The following is a 15,452-nucleotide window of genomic DNA, read 5'->3' on the forward strand; positions in this document are numbered from 1 at the left end:
GGCCGCATGTATGTTTGTTTGTTTGTCTGTATATAAACAGCATAACTAGAGAAGCTGTGTGTGGATCTTCATGATATTTGGCAGGTGCGCAGATGTCACGAAAACGAAGGTCAAGTTTGATAATGGGTCTCCTGGTAGCGCCATACAGTACTGCAGCGCGGGCTGTGCATGTATGTGTATTTATACGTTACCAGCATAACTCAAAAAGCCCTGAATGGTATTTGGCAGGTTGGTTGGGGTCGGGAAAACGAAGGTAAAGTTCGATAATGTGCCTCCTAGCGTCTTTCTACGGTTCTGCAGCGGAACTTCACAATTTTTGAGGTCTAATTTTCTGAGTTTTTTGAGCGGTGAATAACTCTTGGGGTAGGGAGTAAGTGGCGTGAGTTTGAGCCCCTAGTGGCTTGTTTAGAACTGCAGTGGACCTTTTTGTAAGTCACTTTGGAGGAGGGTACCTCAAGCAGGGATTGGTGAATTTTTCTGGGCCATGTAGGTACAGTAGGTGATGCTTAACGTAATGAGATGCACATTATGCAAATTATGGCCTATTGACATAATTATTGATGAAAACTTGTAGCACTGCTGCATCACATACTGGATACTTTCACCACATTTATATGATAGCTAGAATTTGGGTCAATAGGTCAACATACAGCTGACATTACTGGTTGGGCGATTGAAAAACAAATGTCTGGTTTCATTTGTGTTTGGTATGAAGATAGCTTAAGTGAATATGATGATTGACACTGTAAGTTGGTAATAATGCAAAACATGAACTTATTTGCATGATTGATTTAATTTTATCCATCCGCTCCATTCCATGATAGGACTTTCAAACATGTAGCATATCCCTGAGAAAGAGAGGAAAATCGATAAAAGAACAAATATGCAAATGAATACCTAATTTGAATGATTGAAGAGAAAACACTAAAATACCGTATTAGTAAATTACGGAAATTTGATATCTGTATCAGAGGTAAAGGTTTGTAACATTTGGCGAAGGTATGAGGTCATGGAACTTTCATTCCGTATCTGACTGACTGCACCAGTCATTGATTCTGTGTGTTATGAACATGGCTGTGTATCCATGTGTATATGTGTAACTGTTGACAGTGTTGTGAATGTGTTTTGATAATGCTGTGTACTGCACATTTGCTAACCCCTTATGTTTATCATACAATCATGATACACAGGAAGGTGGTCAGAAGTTTCGTGTTTATTAATGCTTTACTGTCTTGAGGTTGATGAATGTATTGAAATGTAATAATGGCCATATTCCCATTTGGCTTGACTTGTCTGCCTGCTATTGGTTGATCTTAATTTATCACAAATTTTGATGCTGAAGTTGCTGTTTGTTAGGTCTGAATGATAAGGAGGTTTTGCTAGCAGAGCTGTATCACAATTTTACAAGTGCTTGTACTAAAACTGATCAGATCGTAACCTTCGTCTCGTCCCATCATCACCTTCATGGACAGGGACTATGTAACAGGATTCCTGAATTCTAAATCTTATCGACACTGGCCCTTCTACAGTCATCTTATAGTTCCAGGCGGACAAGCCTAATTTTGAATGGTCTACAACATTACGTGTGATGCCCGATGGTCTCCACCTGGAATGTCTAGGTCACTTGAAATTTAAATAACAATTGGTTGTGTCAGAAAAGCACAAGATTATCAATACAGATAGCAGTGTAGCAATGTTGTTTGCTTTGTACATGTTGTCCTTGACAGATCTCTTCTCAACGTAGCTTTATCAGTTTCCAAGTCTGCAAAATATTCGTCATGTTTCTCAATTAATATCTTTCAGGAAAAATAAGTGCTATTTAGTAGCCATTGAAATAAATACATGGTACATGTACAAACTTATGAAAGTTAATCCTTAACAAAATTGTAGCACCATTTCATTCCAATGTAACATTACAAGAACAGTCTAGAAATACTGGCCTATCCAAGAACAAACGTTCCTCTATGCAATCGTCTGGTCGTGATGAATAAAATGTATAAATCTAGGCCTTACTTGAGATCAGCTTTATTGGCTTCATTTAATTGGTTGTCTATTTATCGTTCCCTGACTCTTTAAAAAAATGATGCCCTCATCTATCTTGTGGTTATGCTTGGTCAGCCAAAGGTTCATTTATGAGGTTCCTTTGGTTCCACACATTCTGTTGCCTCACTTGCCTCCATTGTTCTAACACCACTTGCTTTGTGTCAATCAGAATTCTAGATACTAACGGGTTTGGTCCTTTCAAGACCCACTTTAGCCTTCTTTCCAGGCGGTCCTGACCACACCATTTCAGCACTGTATTTGTTTGGGGTTGTCTCTGAGCCCTGCACGAAAAGTCGTACGTTCGGACATTGGCCGATATCAAGAGCCAGCAGCATTGGACAGTCTGTCAACTCCACCTGTAGGATCCCCCTACAGTCCAGCAGATGGAGATACTGCAGCAGCGACCTGCAGATCGAGACACGTGTTAGCGAGCTGCACTTCTGCAACTGCAAGCGTTGGATGTTCGGACATCCGCGTAGCGCCATGCACAGACTGTAGTCCGTCACCACGCAGCGGTACAGTACCAACTGCCGCACCAAGGGGGCGCTCAGAACGAGTGCCTGCACCTGGCAGTCGAAAAGCCTCAGTGTACCTAACTCCTCAACTGCTTGCAGAGCGCAGTTCTCTAGGCAAACGTTGACATTTCCCGTCGTGTTGATTTCCACAAGATCCACGCGGTCACACTGTACAGTTAAACTTTGAAGCCCCGGCACGTTCGCGAGGTGAAGCCTGTCCACATGTCTCGCCACAACCGAGACAATCTGTAACGTGGGCAACATGACGTCACCGTCCGCACACAGCCTTCTTAGGGTCGGGCATGACAGGTGGAGTGAAGTACAACGAAAGTCCGCTAGGAGACGTAGCTCTCGCAAGCTGGGGCAGCGGTTTTGGTCGAGAGACAGCGCCTCCATCCCTATGCTGCCCAGCGACAGGACGGTGACCGTGATGTTGCTGCCCAGACAGCGGGTAAAGCCCAGCCCATCCAGCATTTCACAGTTGTAGAGCTCTACGTTGGACAGTTTGTTGCTCTTCACACTCAGAGTCCTGAATGGTCACAAATAAATCTTTTTAATATATATAGTGTCATGGAGGTGAGCTATCACATCATGTACCATTCCGTCTCCGCAGTTAGCGAATGGTGCCACTAGAACTGTAGGCATTTGCTGCCATTATGTCCATTAAATCTCAATCTACCCCGTATTGTATTATATTGCTAATATTTGCCCTTCCGGTTCGCAATGAAACAACAACCTCAGAAAGTTTCTTATTGTGCCTGCTGCTTACTTGTAACCACTTCTAGACATTTAACTATAGTAAATTGATGGACGATATAAATGACTATGCTAGGAAATAGCGGTGAACTTTGGTTTTGAAGGCTTGCTGGCTGAATATGGGATGGAAACTCTTGTCATAGAGAGAGTTCCATAGTTTGGTGGTCTGTGGAAAGAATCTGCCGCTGTAGACGGCCTTTATGACTGGTATATTGAACAATGTAACGGTGCGAGCTAGAGGAAATCCTAGTGTTACACTGAAAGGCTCTCAATGAAGAAACAAGTACTAGTACATTCTCCTATACCTCAGTACTGACCTGAGAACGCCGCTGCCGTCCACTTGCAGCTTCCTGAGTTTCGGTGCGAACACCTCCAGGTGCTCCAAGTTCTCCAGCCCGGCGTCCAGGTGCAGACTGCGCAGCTGCGGCGTCCACAGACTGACGAAGCTGACGCTCCACAGGTTGTACAGGTACAGCTTTTGCAGGGTCGCAGAGCGCAGGCGCACGCCCTGTAGTCTCTGTCAAATAGTTGTAAAAAAAATTGTAACAACTGTTTGAGCAAAAAAGGATGATTTATTACCTTTACTGACGTATGTCAACACGGGGTGATGTAACCGTAAAACAAAGAAAACTTTTAAGGGTTAATCAGGAAGGAGTCAAAGCAACAGTTAAATCTGCCGGAGTGTCGGGAATGTGTGCAGCTGGCTTGTAATCCTTTGTATAACTGTTGATATAATTTATAACAAAGATATGTCTGTATCAGGTTTGGTTTGTTTCGTGGTAGGCGATTGTAAAGAGGATGTTTGGCGAGTCAATAAAGTGAAACCTTCCCGAACCTAGTCCACATACCTGTAGACTGTAGAGACAGACCAATGTTGCAGCGGACGAAAATCATTAAGCGCTTAACTTCGTACACAACCGACAAAATACGATTGTCCCAACGAGCCGATGTCCCTTTTCAGGGGATGGCACTCGTCCCAGGGTCCCGCTGGCAACAATGCTAACTGTATAGTAAACTTGTCTATTGAGTGATGACACTAGTCTCAGAAGTTTCACGTAACAATCTTGGGAACAGGTTTTTTGTCCCGGTCTAGTGACTGCAGGGTCAGATCTGCGTACTTCAATTTTGGCTGGTCATTCCACTGACATGGGTTCCTATAGCGGCCGGCTGTTGTTTGATTTATAGAAGGCCATTGTGTGGTCATGCAGCAATCGATTATCGCTTAAAATAGTGCCACTTGTGCCAGGCGCGCAGGCTTGGATTTTCCCAACAAAGACTGCTATTTTAGGTTCGGGTTGTTGGCTTACTGAAGTTACTCCATCCACCAAAGCCGATATCCGGGTCACGGCGTTAACTCCAGGGTAGACTACTTTGTCGTTTTGAAGTTCCTCCAGCAAACAAAACAACGCAAGTGAGCTTTATATAGAAAATACGGGAAGATATTTTGCACTATAAACGTTCCGGAAGCATGCTTTGAAAAGGCGGACGTGTGTCAGGTTGAAGAGGGAAGTTATATCGATCTAAACGCAGTCACGGGTTCTTGACCTATATGAAACCACGTGCCTTTCAATTTCTGGGTTCCCAGTGGTGACAGAACCCTCGTATTTACACGGCAATGGTTTTCTTTAACATGTCTTCTGACAGTTGTGGGAGTGTCGTTTTGCGATATGGTTGCCCGTGTTTAGACATGAACTCTAGCGAACAGAAACCAATTAAAATTCCTCAGAGTGTGTACACAGCTTGCAACTGCCAAATAATCCCTCTGAAGTTGGCAGAAGACGATATGGCAGACGTAGACGTGTTTATAGTGCCTTATCCAGAATGTCCTAATGCACATCATGGCCCGGACAGACACTGTTGTAATCTACAAGTGCATTAGAAACCGTTCCGTGGCGCATATTTGAGAGGTCAATGCCTGATTTTAGCAATATCGTGACTTCGTCATTCAACGTCCACCGAGCCTACATCCTGTGCTTTCGGCCGCGGAGGTGCCCGTTTGGTCGAACGTGCTATCGGAACGAGGGTGTTGCAATGGCGCCTTCGCAATTCTATTCTCCGTGCATTCTTGGTTGTCATATTTGTGTAAGGTGTCCAAATAACACAGCAACATTACAATAGTAGGCCTTCAGAATGTTGCTGGCAAGTGGGTTCACTGCTGAAACCTTGGCCCCTTGAATACACGTTGTGGGCGTGGGCTACAGCCAGGAACAACCCTGCAACCACTCAACGTCCCAGCCGCCATGTATCATGCCAATTGGTACGATAGCACAGCGTTCTTCATACATCAGTTCAGTGCTGGACGCTAGATAAGCGCGGAGTCTGTGTCTTTTCAGGTAGACAGAACAGGATACGCTTAATATTGCACATAAACGTCTTTAAGCTCAGCATAGTTTCAAGGGCGTCATTAAGGGGAAGTTGAACTCCCAACGACCCGTGACTGCACACCATTACCAGGCACTTCCCATTCACGTGTCAACCTCTTTGTACAAGTACTGCTCAGGTCTACAACTCATGATTACGATGTGTAAGGCAAATGGAGCTGTCAGATATGAGTTTACGATATTTCCGGCCGGCTTCATAAAACATCATCAAAATTGTCTTCTTATCATTTCAATTAGGACATTGACTTTCAAGGACATGTTGTTAGCGTTCTTACTGAAACGATCGAGACAAGTTTCAAAATTTTATCCAGTTGCTTGAGTAACTATTTTTGGCGGATCGATAAAAGATATGGGCATGGGAACAGTAAGATAGATCCGTTTTCTGTAGGTGGGTTAAGGAGCACTGCTGGTGCCCGTGCGACCGTCATGATCACCCTTTAGAGACCATCACGACCGACCGGCCTTCTGTCAAAAACGACCCTCATTTCTATTATTAGTACTGACGTTACAGAGAGAATAGGCTGTGTGTCCCTCCCAGGAAAATGTAGGGAGCCGCATCAAGCCGTCGACATGCGTGATAATAATAATACGTTTATTGCAAATTCATACCCGTAGGCTAATTGGATGTTGGCAGCAATGTCGCATCAATGATAATGTCGCATCAAATGAACAACGACAAAGCTATTCACAGGGTCCGCTGTTTTGTTGAGGAGGCAATCGGAACTGTACTGTTCCGTGTTTGTTCCTCCTTCCCGGGAACAAGTTGATGCACGTCATTTCAGGTCGTGACGGCTGTAGCCGGAACAGGAGTAACGTCACCAACAGTTTATAAACAAGCACACTTTTCACGTGAAGGGCGATCTTGATCAAAACACCTTTTGCTTGTATTTTGCTGGAAATATGGGTGGCTACCAGTTTTATCGCCGACACTAGAGGTAGACCTTCACAGCCCTGTTGATTTAATTTGCAGTTTGCCTCTACTGCCAGACACATTCAGTCCCTAGAGTGATGTCGTGACTCCTTCTCGTGATTTGCCTTTACTGTTTGATACTTCCTCATTTGTGCAGATGAGATTAACTTCGTTCACCAAGAGAAATACGTAGTTAGAGGAGTACGTAGGAGAAATTGTGCACTTACCTCACAGTTGGTGATGCCCAGCTTGCGGATGCGGGTAAAATGGTTCAGGCAGCTCCAGAGCTCGTCCAACTCCAGCGGAACGAAGTTCAAGTGGAGCACGGTTAAGAGGTGGGCGAACCGCGAGTCGGCCAGGTCAAGGACAAGGTTCGCGCCCTGTAACATAGCATGATCGCTACGCACATCATGCAGAGGTAGTCCCACGTTTAGTTTAAGTCTCAGGTTATGCAGATCGGTCTGTTCGAGGAAGGAGAGCACGCCTTCGGGGGAAAGGTTCCAACACGCCGTGAACGTCACTTCCCTCAGCTCGGGGAAGGACCTGGCGACCAGGTCCAGGTCGCTGTCCGTCAGCTCGAACGCACCGTTAATCTGAACCTCCTCTAACCCTGAGAGCGGCATTAAGCGCTGGATGTGTTCCCTGTTCCAAACTACCGGCAAACACAGAACCCGCAGGTTTGTTAAGGTGGGCACAAGGGTCAGCACGGCTGGGCTGACGGGTACACCTGACTTCCAGGTGAGCACATGGACGTGCTGGCCGTATGTGTTCAGCACCACGGCGACGTTTTCGTACAGCTGGTCCTCCAGGTGCCGACAGACGTTCAGCGTGCGCCACAAGTCCGGTGTGTTCCGCAGAACACGGCTCCACTTCTTACAAACGAGCGCTAACATAACAACCCGGTCCTCCACCGGGTCCAGGTAGGCGAAGACGCGGCCCCACAGCTCTTCCGGCAGCCGGGAGAAGCCGGGCGCCGTCCCGACGGGCTGGTGGGCTGGGTCCGACACTGTCATCCCGAGGGAGGGGGCAGGAGGGGGGTTGAGGAGGAGGGGTGGGGATGGAGTCAGGTGGTTGACAGGTGCTGGTGCGTCGGCATGACACGCGGATGTGGAGCCGGTGGAATGCTGGACGATATGAACCGTAACGTGTCACCACAAACAATACGCACTCCACTGTTTGTGAAAGGCTGGGGCTGATCACTACTCACTCTGTACGGGCCTGCCCACTCGAGGTCAGCCTTAATTGATTTGACTACCAACCCACGATCCATGTCAGCCAGGTGTTTGTCTCATCGCATGTTGGCAATGAAATTGTTATTCCTGTTCACTGGAAATGCTCAGCCGAAGGGAATGTCTCTAGTTATTAAGCAGAGGTCAAGACTATGATACAATATCAGGTCTCTGGGACTCTCATAATATTTATAGATTTTTCTCATGTTGATTTAACTCTCTACAAAACAACATATCATTAAAGGGCATGTTACAGCCACGATTGATATTCGTTCCCTTTATTCTCCGGCGTCCCCGGTTTCACCTTGCAAAATAAGAAAATTATGAGAAGTCGCTACGGTCGACCCCCGGTGCGTCAGTAAGCAAACGACCCGCGGCGCCTGTCGGGAGAAATGACGTCAATGGCGGCGGTTTCGTTAATATTTGGCCGGAAACTCTTTCATTCACAAGATCCCAACATCGATCCGCACCGACCACCGCCGACAGCCGATGCCGGGTAACGCCATCTCTCGACTCGTGGTGCGACATTCTGACATTGAAAACATATCTATTCAGTCAGTTATCAATCGAAGTCAGGCAGTGTTTTATTGGTCTGAGAAATGATGTGTTTAAGCAATAATCAAAACTATTATCCATACATTGACGCCTGCCTTCATCAAATAGATATTGAAGTATTTTGGAGATTTTTCGGGGAAGTAGAGGTTCAATTTAAATATTCGGAGAAACATTGCCGCTCCTTATGAATGAAGCCCCTCGAACATGTCGTGACACCGCTCTTGGCATATAATGGTTACCGATGTCAGCAGAACAGCATAAAGGGAGTCACGTATACGGATGCCATGGTATGGGTATACTTAAATTATAATCTGCAACTATGCTATTGCTGACGACGACATTTTCACTTCCCTTTTTTCAGGTTTAGGTCCCTAGACATGTAGGTACAAATTTCGGTTGTTTTGGTTCTGATATAATCTTATGCATGTTTTATAATATCATACAAATCCATTGCTTTGATGAATATCATGAAAAATTACAGTAGATTTGAAAGAAGAGTTGTAGAATTACGAAATGAAATATGCGATCTTGAGTTCAGTTTATTTGCCAGTTTTTTTTTTACAGAAACTGACATACCTGCTCATACCCTTCGCCCAGGTACATCACATTTAAGCCGCCCACTTACCGGCGTGCTGTCTGCATTGTTAAGATATTTGTCAGACGTGCAGTGTAAGATATCACATTAAACCTGTCGGGCATGTGTACACTTGTCGTTTTAATACTTTATTTAAGATGCCCCGGCACACCTTACCATCTATACACACCTGTCACCTGTCAATCAACCCATTCAGGTACTTTAACGGGCCAGGACGTGCGTCCACACACCAAACAAAGCACCACAAACACGGGTACAAGGCTATCTGTTTCACATGCCGGTACACAGGACAGCCGGGCCGCACTGATAACAAACGTCACACGGCATGCGCAGAAGTCCGAAGTCTGAGGTTCTCGTTGGAAACTAGGTAACTATGTACTTCGTACAGGTCTCGGTGCAGTGAACTCAATGAATGGGCCTGCGTGCTTACTCATATCAGTTAGTCAATGTTGGATAATAAGTTAACATACCGAAAGGGACCGTCAAAAATTACTTTGTTGTCAATCTGATTGTTGATGACAGAATTTCGACTTCAAATCGTTGTAACCTCGTCGTTGGTTTGAACAATGAAAACGCAAAGTCGTAACGTACAAACATTAATGAAGATCCTTCTGGGGCGCTATGAACAACTTTCAGTGTAATCTCCATCTCCTATCAAACAGTGTATGATTACCGTTTTAGCTAATTAGCAAACGCCCCTCCTAATGAATATCTACTTAGAGATAAATGGATGTCAACGCGAACCATTATCTAGAAGCGGCCTTCACATATCAGGGTGACCGACCTCCGGCCCAGCAACAGGGGGACTTTGACCACGCCGTGATCGGCTGTTTGCTCGGCTCGACCCTAATCTCATTGATGAACAGAACTTCGGTCAAAAGTTGCTGTTGGTCCAGTTATTTTCGTGTTTGTCGTTCTGCGACCAATAAAAGACACAAATGCCAAACATGCCTTCAGTGCCGTTGTGTTACCAGTTGACAACACAAATAGATTGGGAGAGTTACGGATCATAGTTTTCGACACACAACCGTTTATAATAGCCAGCTGCGCTCTCCCAATATGCCAGAATAATCAGCGTAATGATTGTGCCATTTGTGGACATCAACGGAAAGAAGAAGAAGAACTCAGACGCAATGAAATAACGCATGCAGGGGCTGTATATGTGTTAATGAAGGGACGTGTAACTCGACGTCATTCTTCACGTCCTATTCCAGCCAATGACATTCAAGCCAGTAACATTCATCACCATCCGTTCGCTCATGAGAAGTCAAAATTGACACAAGAGACAAGACTAGGTTGCAAGTTTTGTATTTGAAGCAAAAGCGGTTCCATAGAAGTCACCGCACATCAATGTAACACAAAATCACCGTCAAAATCCTACAATAAAAGAATATCATCGTATTGAGACTTGTCAGTAGGTTTTGCCCTAAAATCACACATGATAGGAATCCATCTTGATATCTTATTCCGTATAAAACATTAGAAATACTTTTTCGTTATGACTATAACGGAACAAGACGCTTTCTATCGATTAATATGCTGCAATGTATATGCACTCCCTTGATTAAGTAAACAATGCGAAAAACCTACTCGTCACTGGGCAAAAGTAGTATACTATTTTGATGTGTCCGATTCTTAATGAGAAGTATTTTTGAGTCTAAAGATCATTAAAACTTAACCAGGTATCAATTGATCAGCCCTATTTCATCAGCAATGATACATGTTTTGTATACATCTTAAACATTCAAAGAATGATTTTGAACCCATTGTAACACTTTCTAAAGTATGATAATTTCCGTAGGATTCTGAAACAATAAACACATTGTGCACTTTTTGCTCTTCCAATGGTGATAGCCTACTGGACCCGAGGCACGCTGGCGGCGTCGCTGCGGCCAATCGAATTGACAAAGCTATCAACGAATTTCATCTACAAAAAACGAATTTTTTTAAGCTTTGCGCGTTTTGTTGTCTTTTTGGTCATACTTGTACGTTCTGAATGAAGCCAAGGGTAACACAAATCCAGTTTAGGACGCAGCGACGCCGCCAGCGTGCCGCGGATCTAGTGAGAGGGGGGGGGGGGTATTAACTGCAGAACATAAGGTAAGGATATGCAGGGCACATTCTTTTGTCTTTATCACAACATAATTCATCATGAATTTCTAACGCCAAACTCCTCAAAAGCACTTTTCAAACACTCGAGCGTGGGTTCTACATCTCAAAACACACGAAGGGACCTTCACACCTCACTTTCCTTGAAGGCATAATCAAACAGCTCTCTGGCGCACTTCTCCATGCGCGAAATCAATGCATGCAGGACTTTAGTCGTTATACCATAGGACAGCGGGGCGGTGAAAACTGCGCCAATCACAGGAAAGATCAGATCTACTGCCTGGTCAACGACAATGGTAGTAGCCAAGCCTAATGCACTACAAATGGCATGAACAACAGTCAACGCCTCACTCTCCCCCACACGTAACTTCGCTCTGTCCAGCAGACTGGTAGACAAGAACCTCTTGAGATCCTCCGGACTCTTGTTGGTCATCATGGCGAGCTGTTCCACTGCATCATCGGTGAGGCAAAACCCATTTTTGTACTGGTGAAACGCGACATGGAGAGTAGCTGTGATGGAGAGAAGAAACGGTACACATCGTGATATGAAGGAAAGAAAGCGAAAAGCATTTGTGGGGAAATGTACGGTTTTGAATGATCAGTATTCTTTGCCAAGATAAAGTAAGAAAATATCACTAGGTTTATTTCAGTAACGCACTGTCATTTCGACTCATTATCATATTTCTCTACGCTTTTATTTTTCTTGTTTTCTTCAGGCATTTTCACACATCGTATTTCTAAACGGAGCCACGCTCGTTTCATTTACATGCAGTTTTCAACTTTCATGTAGACTTTTAAAGAAGTGAGGGTCTGCATGCAAGGAGTGCTTTATACGTAATTTTACATATATGTCTACGTCTGCTGATCTTGTATTCACAATGCACAATCTATCTTGGAAAATAGATCCCCATGCTATCAACAGACTACGCTGTGGAAGATTGTTTCTCCGTTTCCTTGAAGTTTCTACGAATTCTTGGTGGTCATTTTCTTAACAGGAAAGCTAAACAAAGTTGAAGATGAATTTCATCATCGTGTCATCTACCTGGGATAGACGCCATGCCAGCGTATGGAACAAAGGAGCCTGCAGTTGTTCCCATAGCAACGTACCAGGCCTGTTTCCTGTAGACGTCGCCCCTTTCCTTGATGGTGGCCTTGGAGAAGTCGCGGCAGGTGTTGATGACGACCATCTTTTGGAGAGCGTCGAGCCCTTCTATCATCGCTCTCCTGAACTTGGGGATGTCCCAGGAACCCTTCAGCACGTAGTTAAGATCGCCGCTGATGATGAAGACATCTCTGGGGTTCACCTCGCCCTCCCATCCCACCCTCTTCAGGACCTTGATGTAGTCTTGGCGGAGTTCCTCCATCAGGTCGGCCTCAGTGTTATTATTGAAATACTTGGGCTTGTCCTTTCGCCTTTTAGTCACATCTATGTCGAACTGAGACCTGACGAACAGCACCTTCTTCCCCATCTCCCGGGCCTTCATCCCGATCTGCACGGCGTTGTGCTGGATGCGGCCGCTGCTGAAGACCAGGAAGACGTCACACTGCTCCATCTTCTTCCCAAACTCGTCGAGATATTGCCGGATGTCGAAATCGCGCTCGTCACCACTTCCTTTCGCCAGGAGGACACCGGGAAAGTCGACGAAGACAAGGCTGTCCGGGCGTGCTGGGTGGGGGTAGTCGGTGGTTACTGCGGTAGTGTGCGTAACACCGACCTCAGCGGCCCCAGGAGCCCCGGTCTCCAGCCCGCGGATGGAGTTGATGAAGGTGCTCTTCCCTGCTCCGGGGTCACCCACGATGCCTACGTACACCTTCTGATTCTTCCAAGCCTCCATGTTTTCCGCTGCATACTTTTGGAACTTCTTTAGTATCTCCGGATTCGTTTTAGCATCACCAGTGGTAGCACACAAGTTCTTTATCATCCCTTGTAAGTCTTTGCCCATTTCTTCAATGACCTCCCTGGTGATTGAAACAGATAGCACAATGTACACATGCACTAAACTATAATAGTCCTATCGTTGAAACTTGTCTGAAGAGAAATGAAATTGTCTGAAGTGAAATACAAACACTGGTATGCTAAAAACGTTATCAAAATGTCTCCGTGCAAGTGACTATGGTCCAGTACCTGTAAGTATTGATATTCATTATATCGTGCTTTTAAAGGTTAAATTTGTATAAAAAATAACCTAAGCTTGATATTCTAAAATAGATAACCATTGCTATATATATGTACATTGTACATCCCTCTTTGACAATGATAGCTCAGGGAGGAGATATCTACTTACTTGGTGGGAATTTCCGGGCGATCAGCCATCGTTGATAGTTACACGTGTCGTACCCAGACCTTAAAATATACAGTGCACACAATATGATTAACAAAATCCAGGGCTGACTATAGAATATGGCGCATATGAATAAGGCGAATGTTATAGTTGACGACATCGTTTGTCCGTACACCCCACAGCTATATTGTAATACAAAACCTACTAGTATCTCATTTCTAAAGGTAAGTGTTCAGCAATGGTATTAAATCCTCAGCCAGGCGCACGACTCAGATTAGACAGCGACACAATTGAGGGAGAAAACAACTGGTCTTGTCCTTCCAGAGACACCTAACACTTAAAGTTACACTTATACGAAGACCCACCCCACTCTAAACATGGAATAACTGCTACCTCTTGCAGGTTAAAATGGCAAGCTACCAAGTTCAGGTCCTCATTATCACCTGTGACTAATGACAGGGCAAATCCGACTACTGAGACTACCAGTCTCGGCACACAAGATTTTTGTATGACATTGCGTAACCAAAGGTCTGTCAATATCGGCTTTGTGCCTACGTGCTAGCTTTATCTCAGGACTATGACTTGCACGGGGTGTCCCTGTGGTGTAGTGGTCTGCGCCTTTGCTACTCTGCCACATCTGGTTCAAATTACTTGGACCAGAAGGACTGGGGTTCTAGCCCCAGTTAGGGCACTTCTGGACAAGAGGCGCATTGAGTCATACCAAAGACTTTATAAAAATGGTACATACTTATGAAACAGTATGGAAGTTAAACACACTCCACTGCCAGTGGACTAGCCCCCTGCTGCAGTGATTGCACCACAGTGTGGCCCAGGGCTATGAAACGGAGATGGGCACCGCCCTATACATCAATTATGGTGTGGGAGGATTTTAACTTTTAACTAATGACTTGCACTCCAGTCAGGTATAAATAAAGCTCCATCCTTGCTTTTAGCTTTACACGAAAACAGGCTGGCAGATGTTACGCGATACAACTGTCATATGCTGCAAACGTGAGCAGTTTGTGTAAAAAATACTTCACTCCATATGTGCTCTCGTTTGCAACACAATGCACTAACAATGAGCAACCTTCAAAGCAATGGTATTTCAAGGAGCTGACTTCTAGTCTCGTTACACATTTCATTAGCGGATCTAGCTTTTAGGCATGCGAACACAAAGAGCAGAAATTTACAACAGAAGCGACCTGAATTATATATGAGTTGTGGGTTGAGACTCATCATGTTAATGGGAAGAGCTAATTTGAGGGGTGTCATTAGCTTTGAAGCAGAAAATCATTGTGGGAAACTGTAAAAGATATTGAAATATTGATGACGGGGAAATTGCGGTATAACATGAACCGTTTGAGCGTTCTATTACACATATGGCGGAACGTATACACAAAATATCGAATCATCCCTCGGAAGAAATGAGGAAACGTTTCATTTTAAAACCATGAGTTGTAACATTTCCATTTTCGCTGGGTTGGTTTTTCCTTTTCTTTACTGTTCCTCGTCGATTTCATACTATTGAATTGAAAGGCCGGGACACAGACGCAAAATATAACGTTACCCGCACACCGCCAACCGTCAACATGTTGTGAAATACAACTCTTCCACAAACATGTGCGGATCTGTTGATTAAAATTTGACATCCACTGAAAAGCTTCACCAGATGGAATCATAAGACAACATTGAACAAAAGAGATCACAGAATTGTCCGTTGGGGACCAATTGCTTTGAAGCTACGCTTCTTTTGGAATTGGTTAAAAAGCGGAGAAAAGCAAGTAGGAGACGGCCTCCAACAGAAAAGACATGTACGTCGGTCGGACAATGGAGTCATGTTCTTGTGGTTATTACTAAATTCCCTTGAAACAGTTGTTTTTCAGCATGATGATGCCGGCGCTACTGTACCTGAATAAAGCATGAGACTGACGTGCAAACTTATCCCGATAATGACGCGCCACATGCTGATGAAATAACACACACTTGTTACACCAGATGTCACCAATATGGCAGGATGTATAGGAAAACAAGGAGGAAATTTTGACATGGACTGACTTGTAGCTGATATAACTCGTAT

At 44.7% G+C, this 15,452-nt stretch overlaps 2 protein-coding genes across 2 annotated transcripts; both read right to left on the minus strand.

Moving 5' to 3' along the window:
• Positions 1-1,193: 1,193 nt before the first annotated feature.
• LOC136433432 (uncharacterized) lies at positions 1,194-8,659 on the minus strand. The gene is made up of 3 exons (XM_066425636.1): positions 6,833-8,659; positions 3,632-3,831; positions 1,194-3,087 (listed from the first exon to the last, which is right to left on the minus strand). The coding sequence occupies exons 1-3, from the start codon at positions 7,616-7,618 to the stop codon at positions 2,217-2,219; spliced, it is 1,857 nt and encodes a 618-aa protein (XP_066281733.1). The 5' UTR covers positions 7,619-8,659; the 3' UTR covers positions 1,194-2,216.
• A 2,561-nt stretch (positions 8,660-11,220) lies between these two features.
• LOC136431984 (T-cell-specific guanine nucleotide triphosphate-binding protein 2-like) lies at positions 11,221-13,407 on the minus strand. The gene is made up of 3 exons (XM_066422993.1): positions 13,379-13,407; positions 12,136-13,052; positions 11,221-11,603 (listed from the first exon to the last, which is right to left on the minus strand). Exons 1-3 carry the CDS (start codon positions 13,405-13,407, stop codon positions 11,221-11,223), a joined length of 1,329 nt encoding a protein of 442 aa, XP_066279090.1.
• Between the last annotated feature and the right edge of the window lie 2,045 nt (positions 13,408-15,452).

The sequence above is a fragment of the Branchiostoma lanceolatum genome, chromosome 4, assembly GCF_035083965.1.
Source record: "Branchiostoma lanceolatum isolate klBraLanc5 chromosome 4, klBraLanc5.hap2, whole genome shotgun sequence".
Lineage (NCBI taxonomy): Eukaryota > Metazoa > Chordata > Leptocardii > Amphioxiformes > Branchiostomatidae > Branchiostoma > Branchiostoma lanceolatum.

Coding starts and splice junctions, on each gene's coding strand:
- LOC136433432 (XM_066425636.1), bottom strand. CDS start 7,618: ATGACAGTGTCGGACCCAGCCCACCAGCCCGTCGGGACGGCGCCCGGC. Junction 3,832..6,832: donor TGGGCATCACCAACTGTGAG/GTAAGTGCACAA, acceptor ACTATTTGACAG/AGACTACAGGGCGTGCGCCT. Junction 3,088..3,631: donor GACGGCAGCGGCGTTCTCAG/GTCAGTACTGAG, acceptor GTGACCATTCAG/GACTCTGAGTGTGAAGAGCA.
- LOC136431984 (XM_066422993.1), bottom strand. CDS start 13,407: ATGGCTGATCGCCCGGAAATTCCCACCAA. Junction 13,053..13,378: donor CGCCCGGAAATTCCCACCAA/GTAAGTAGATAT, acceptor TTCAATCACCAG/GGAGGTCATTGAAGAAATGG. Junction 11,604..12,135: donor TGGCATGGCGTCTATCCCAG/GTAGATGACACG, acceptor TCTCCATCACAG/CTACTCTCCATGTCGCGTTT.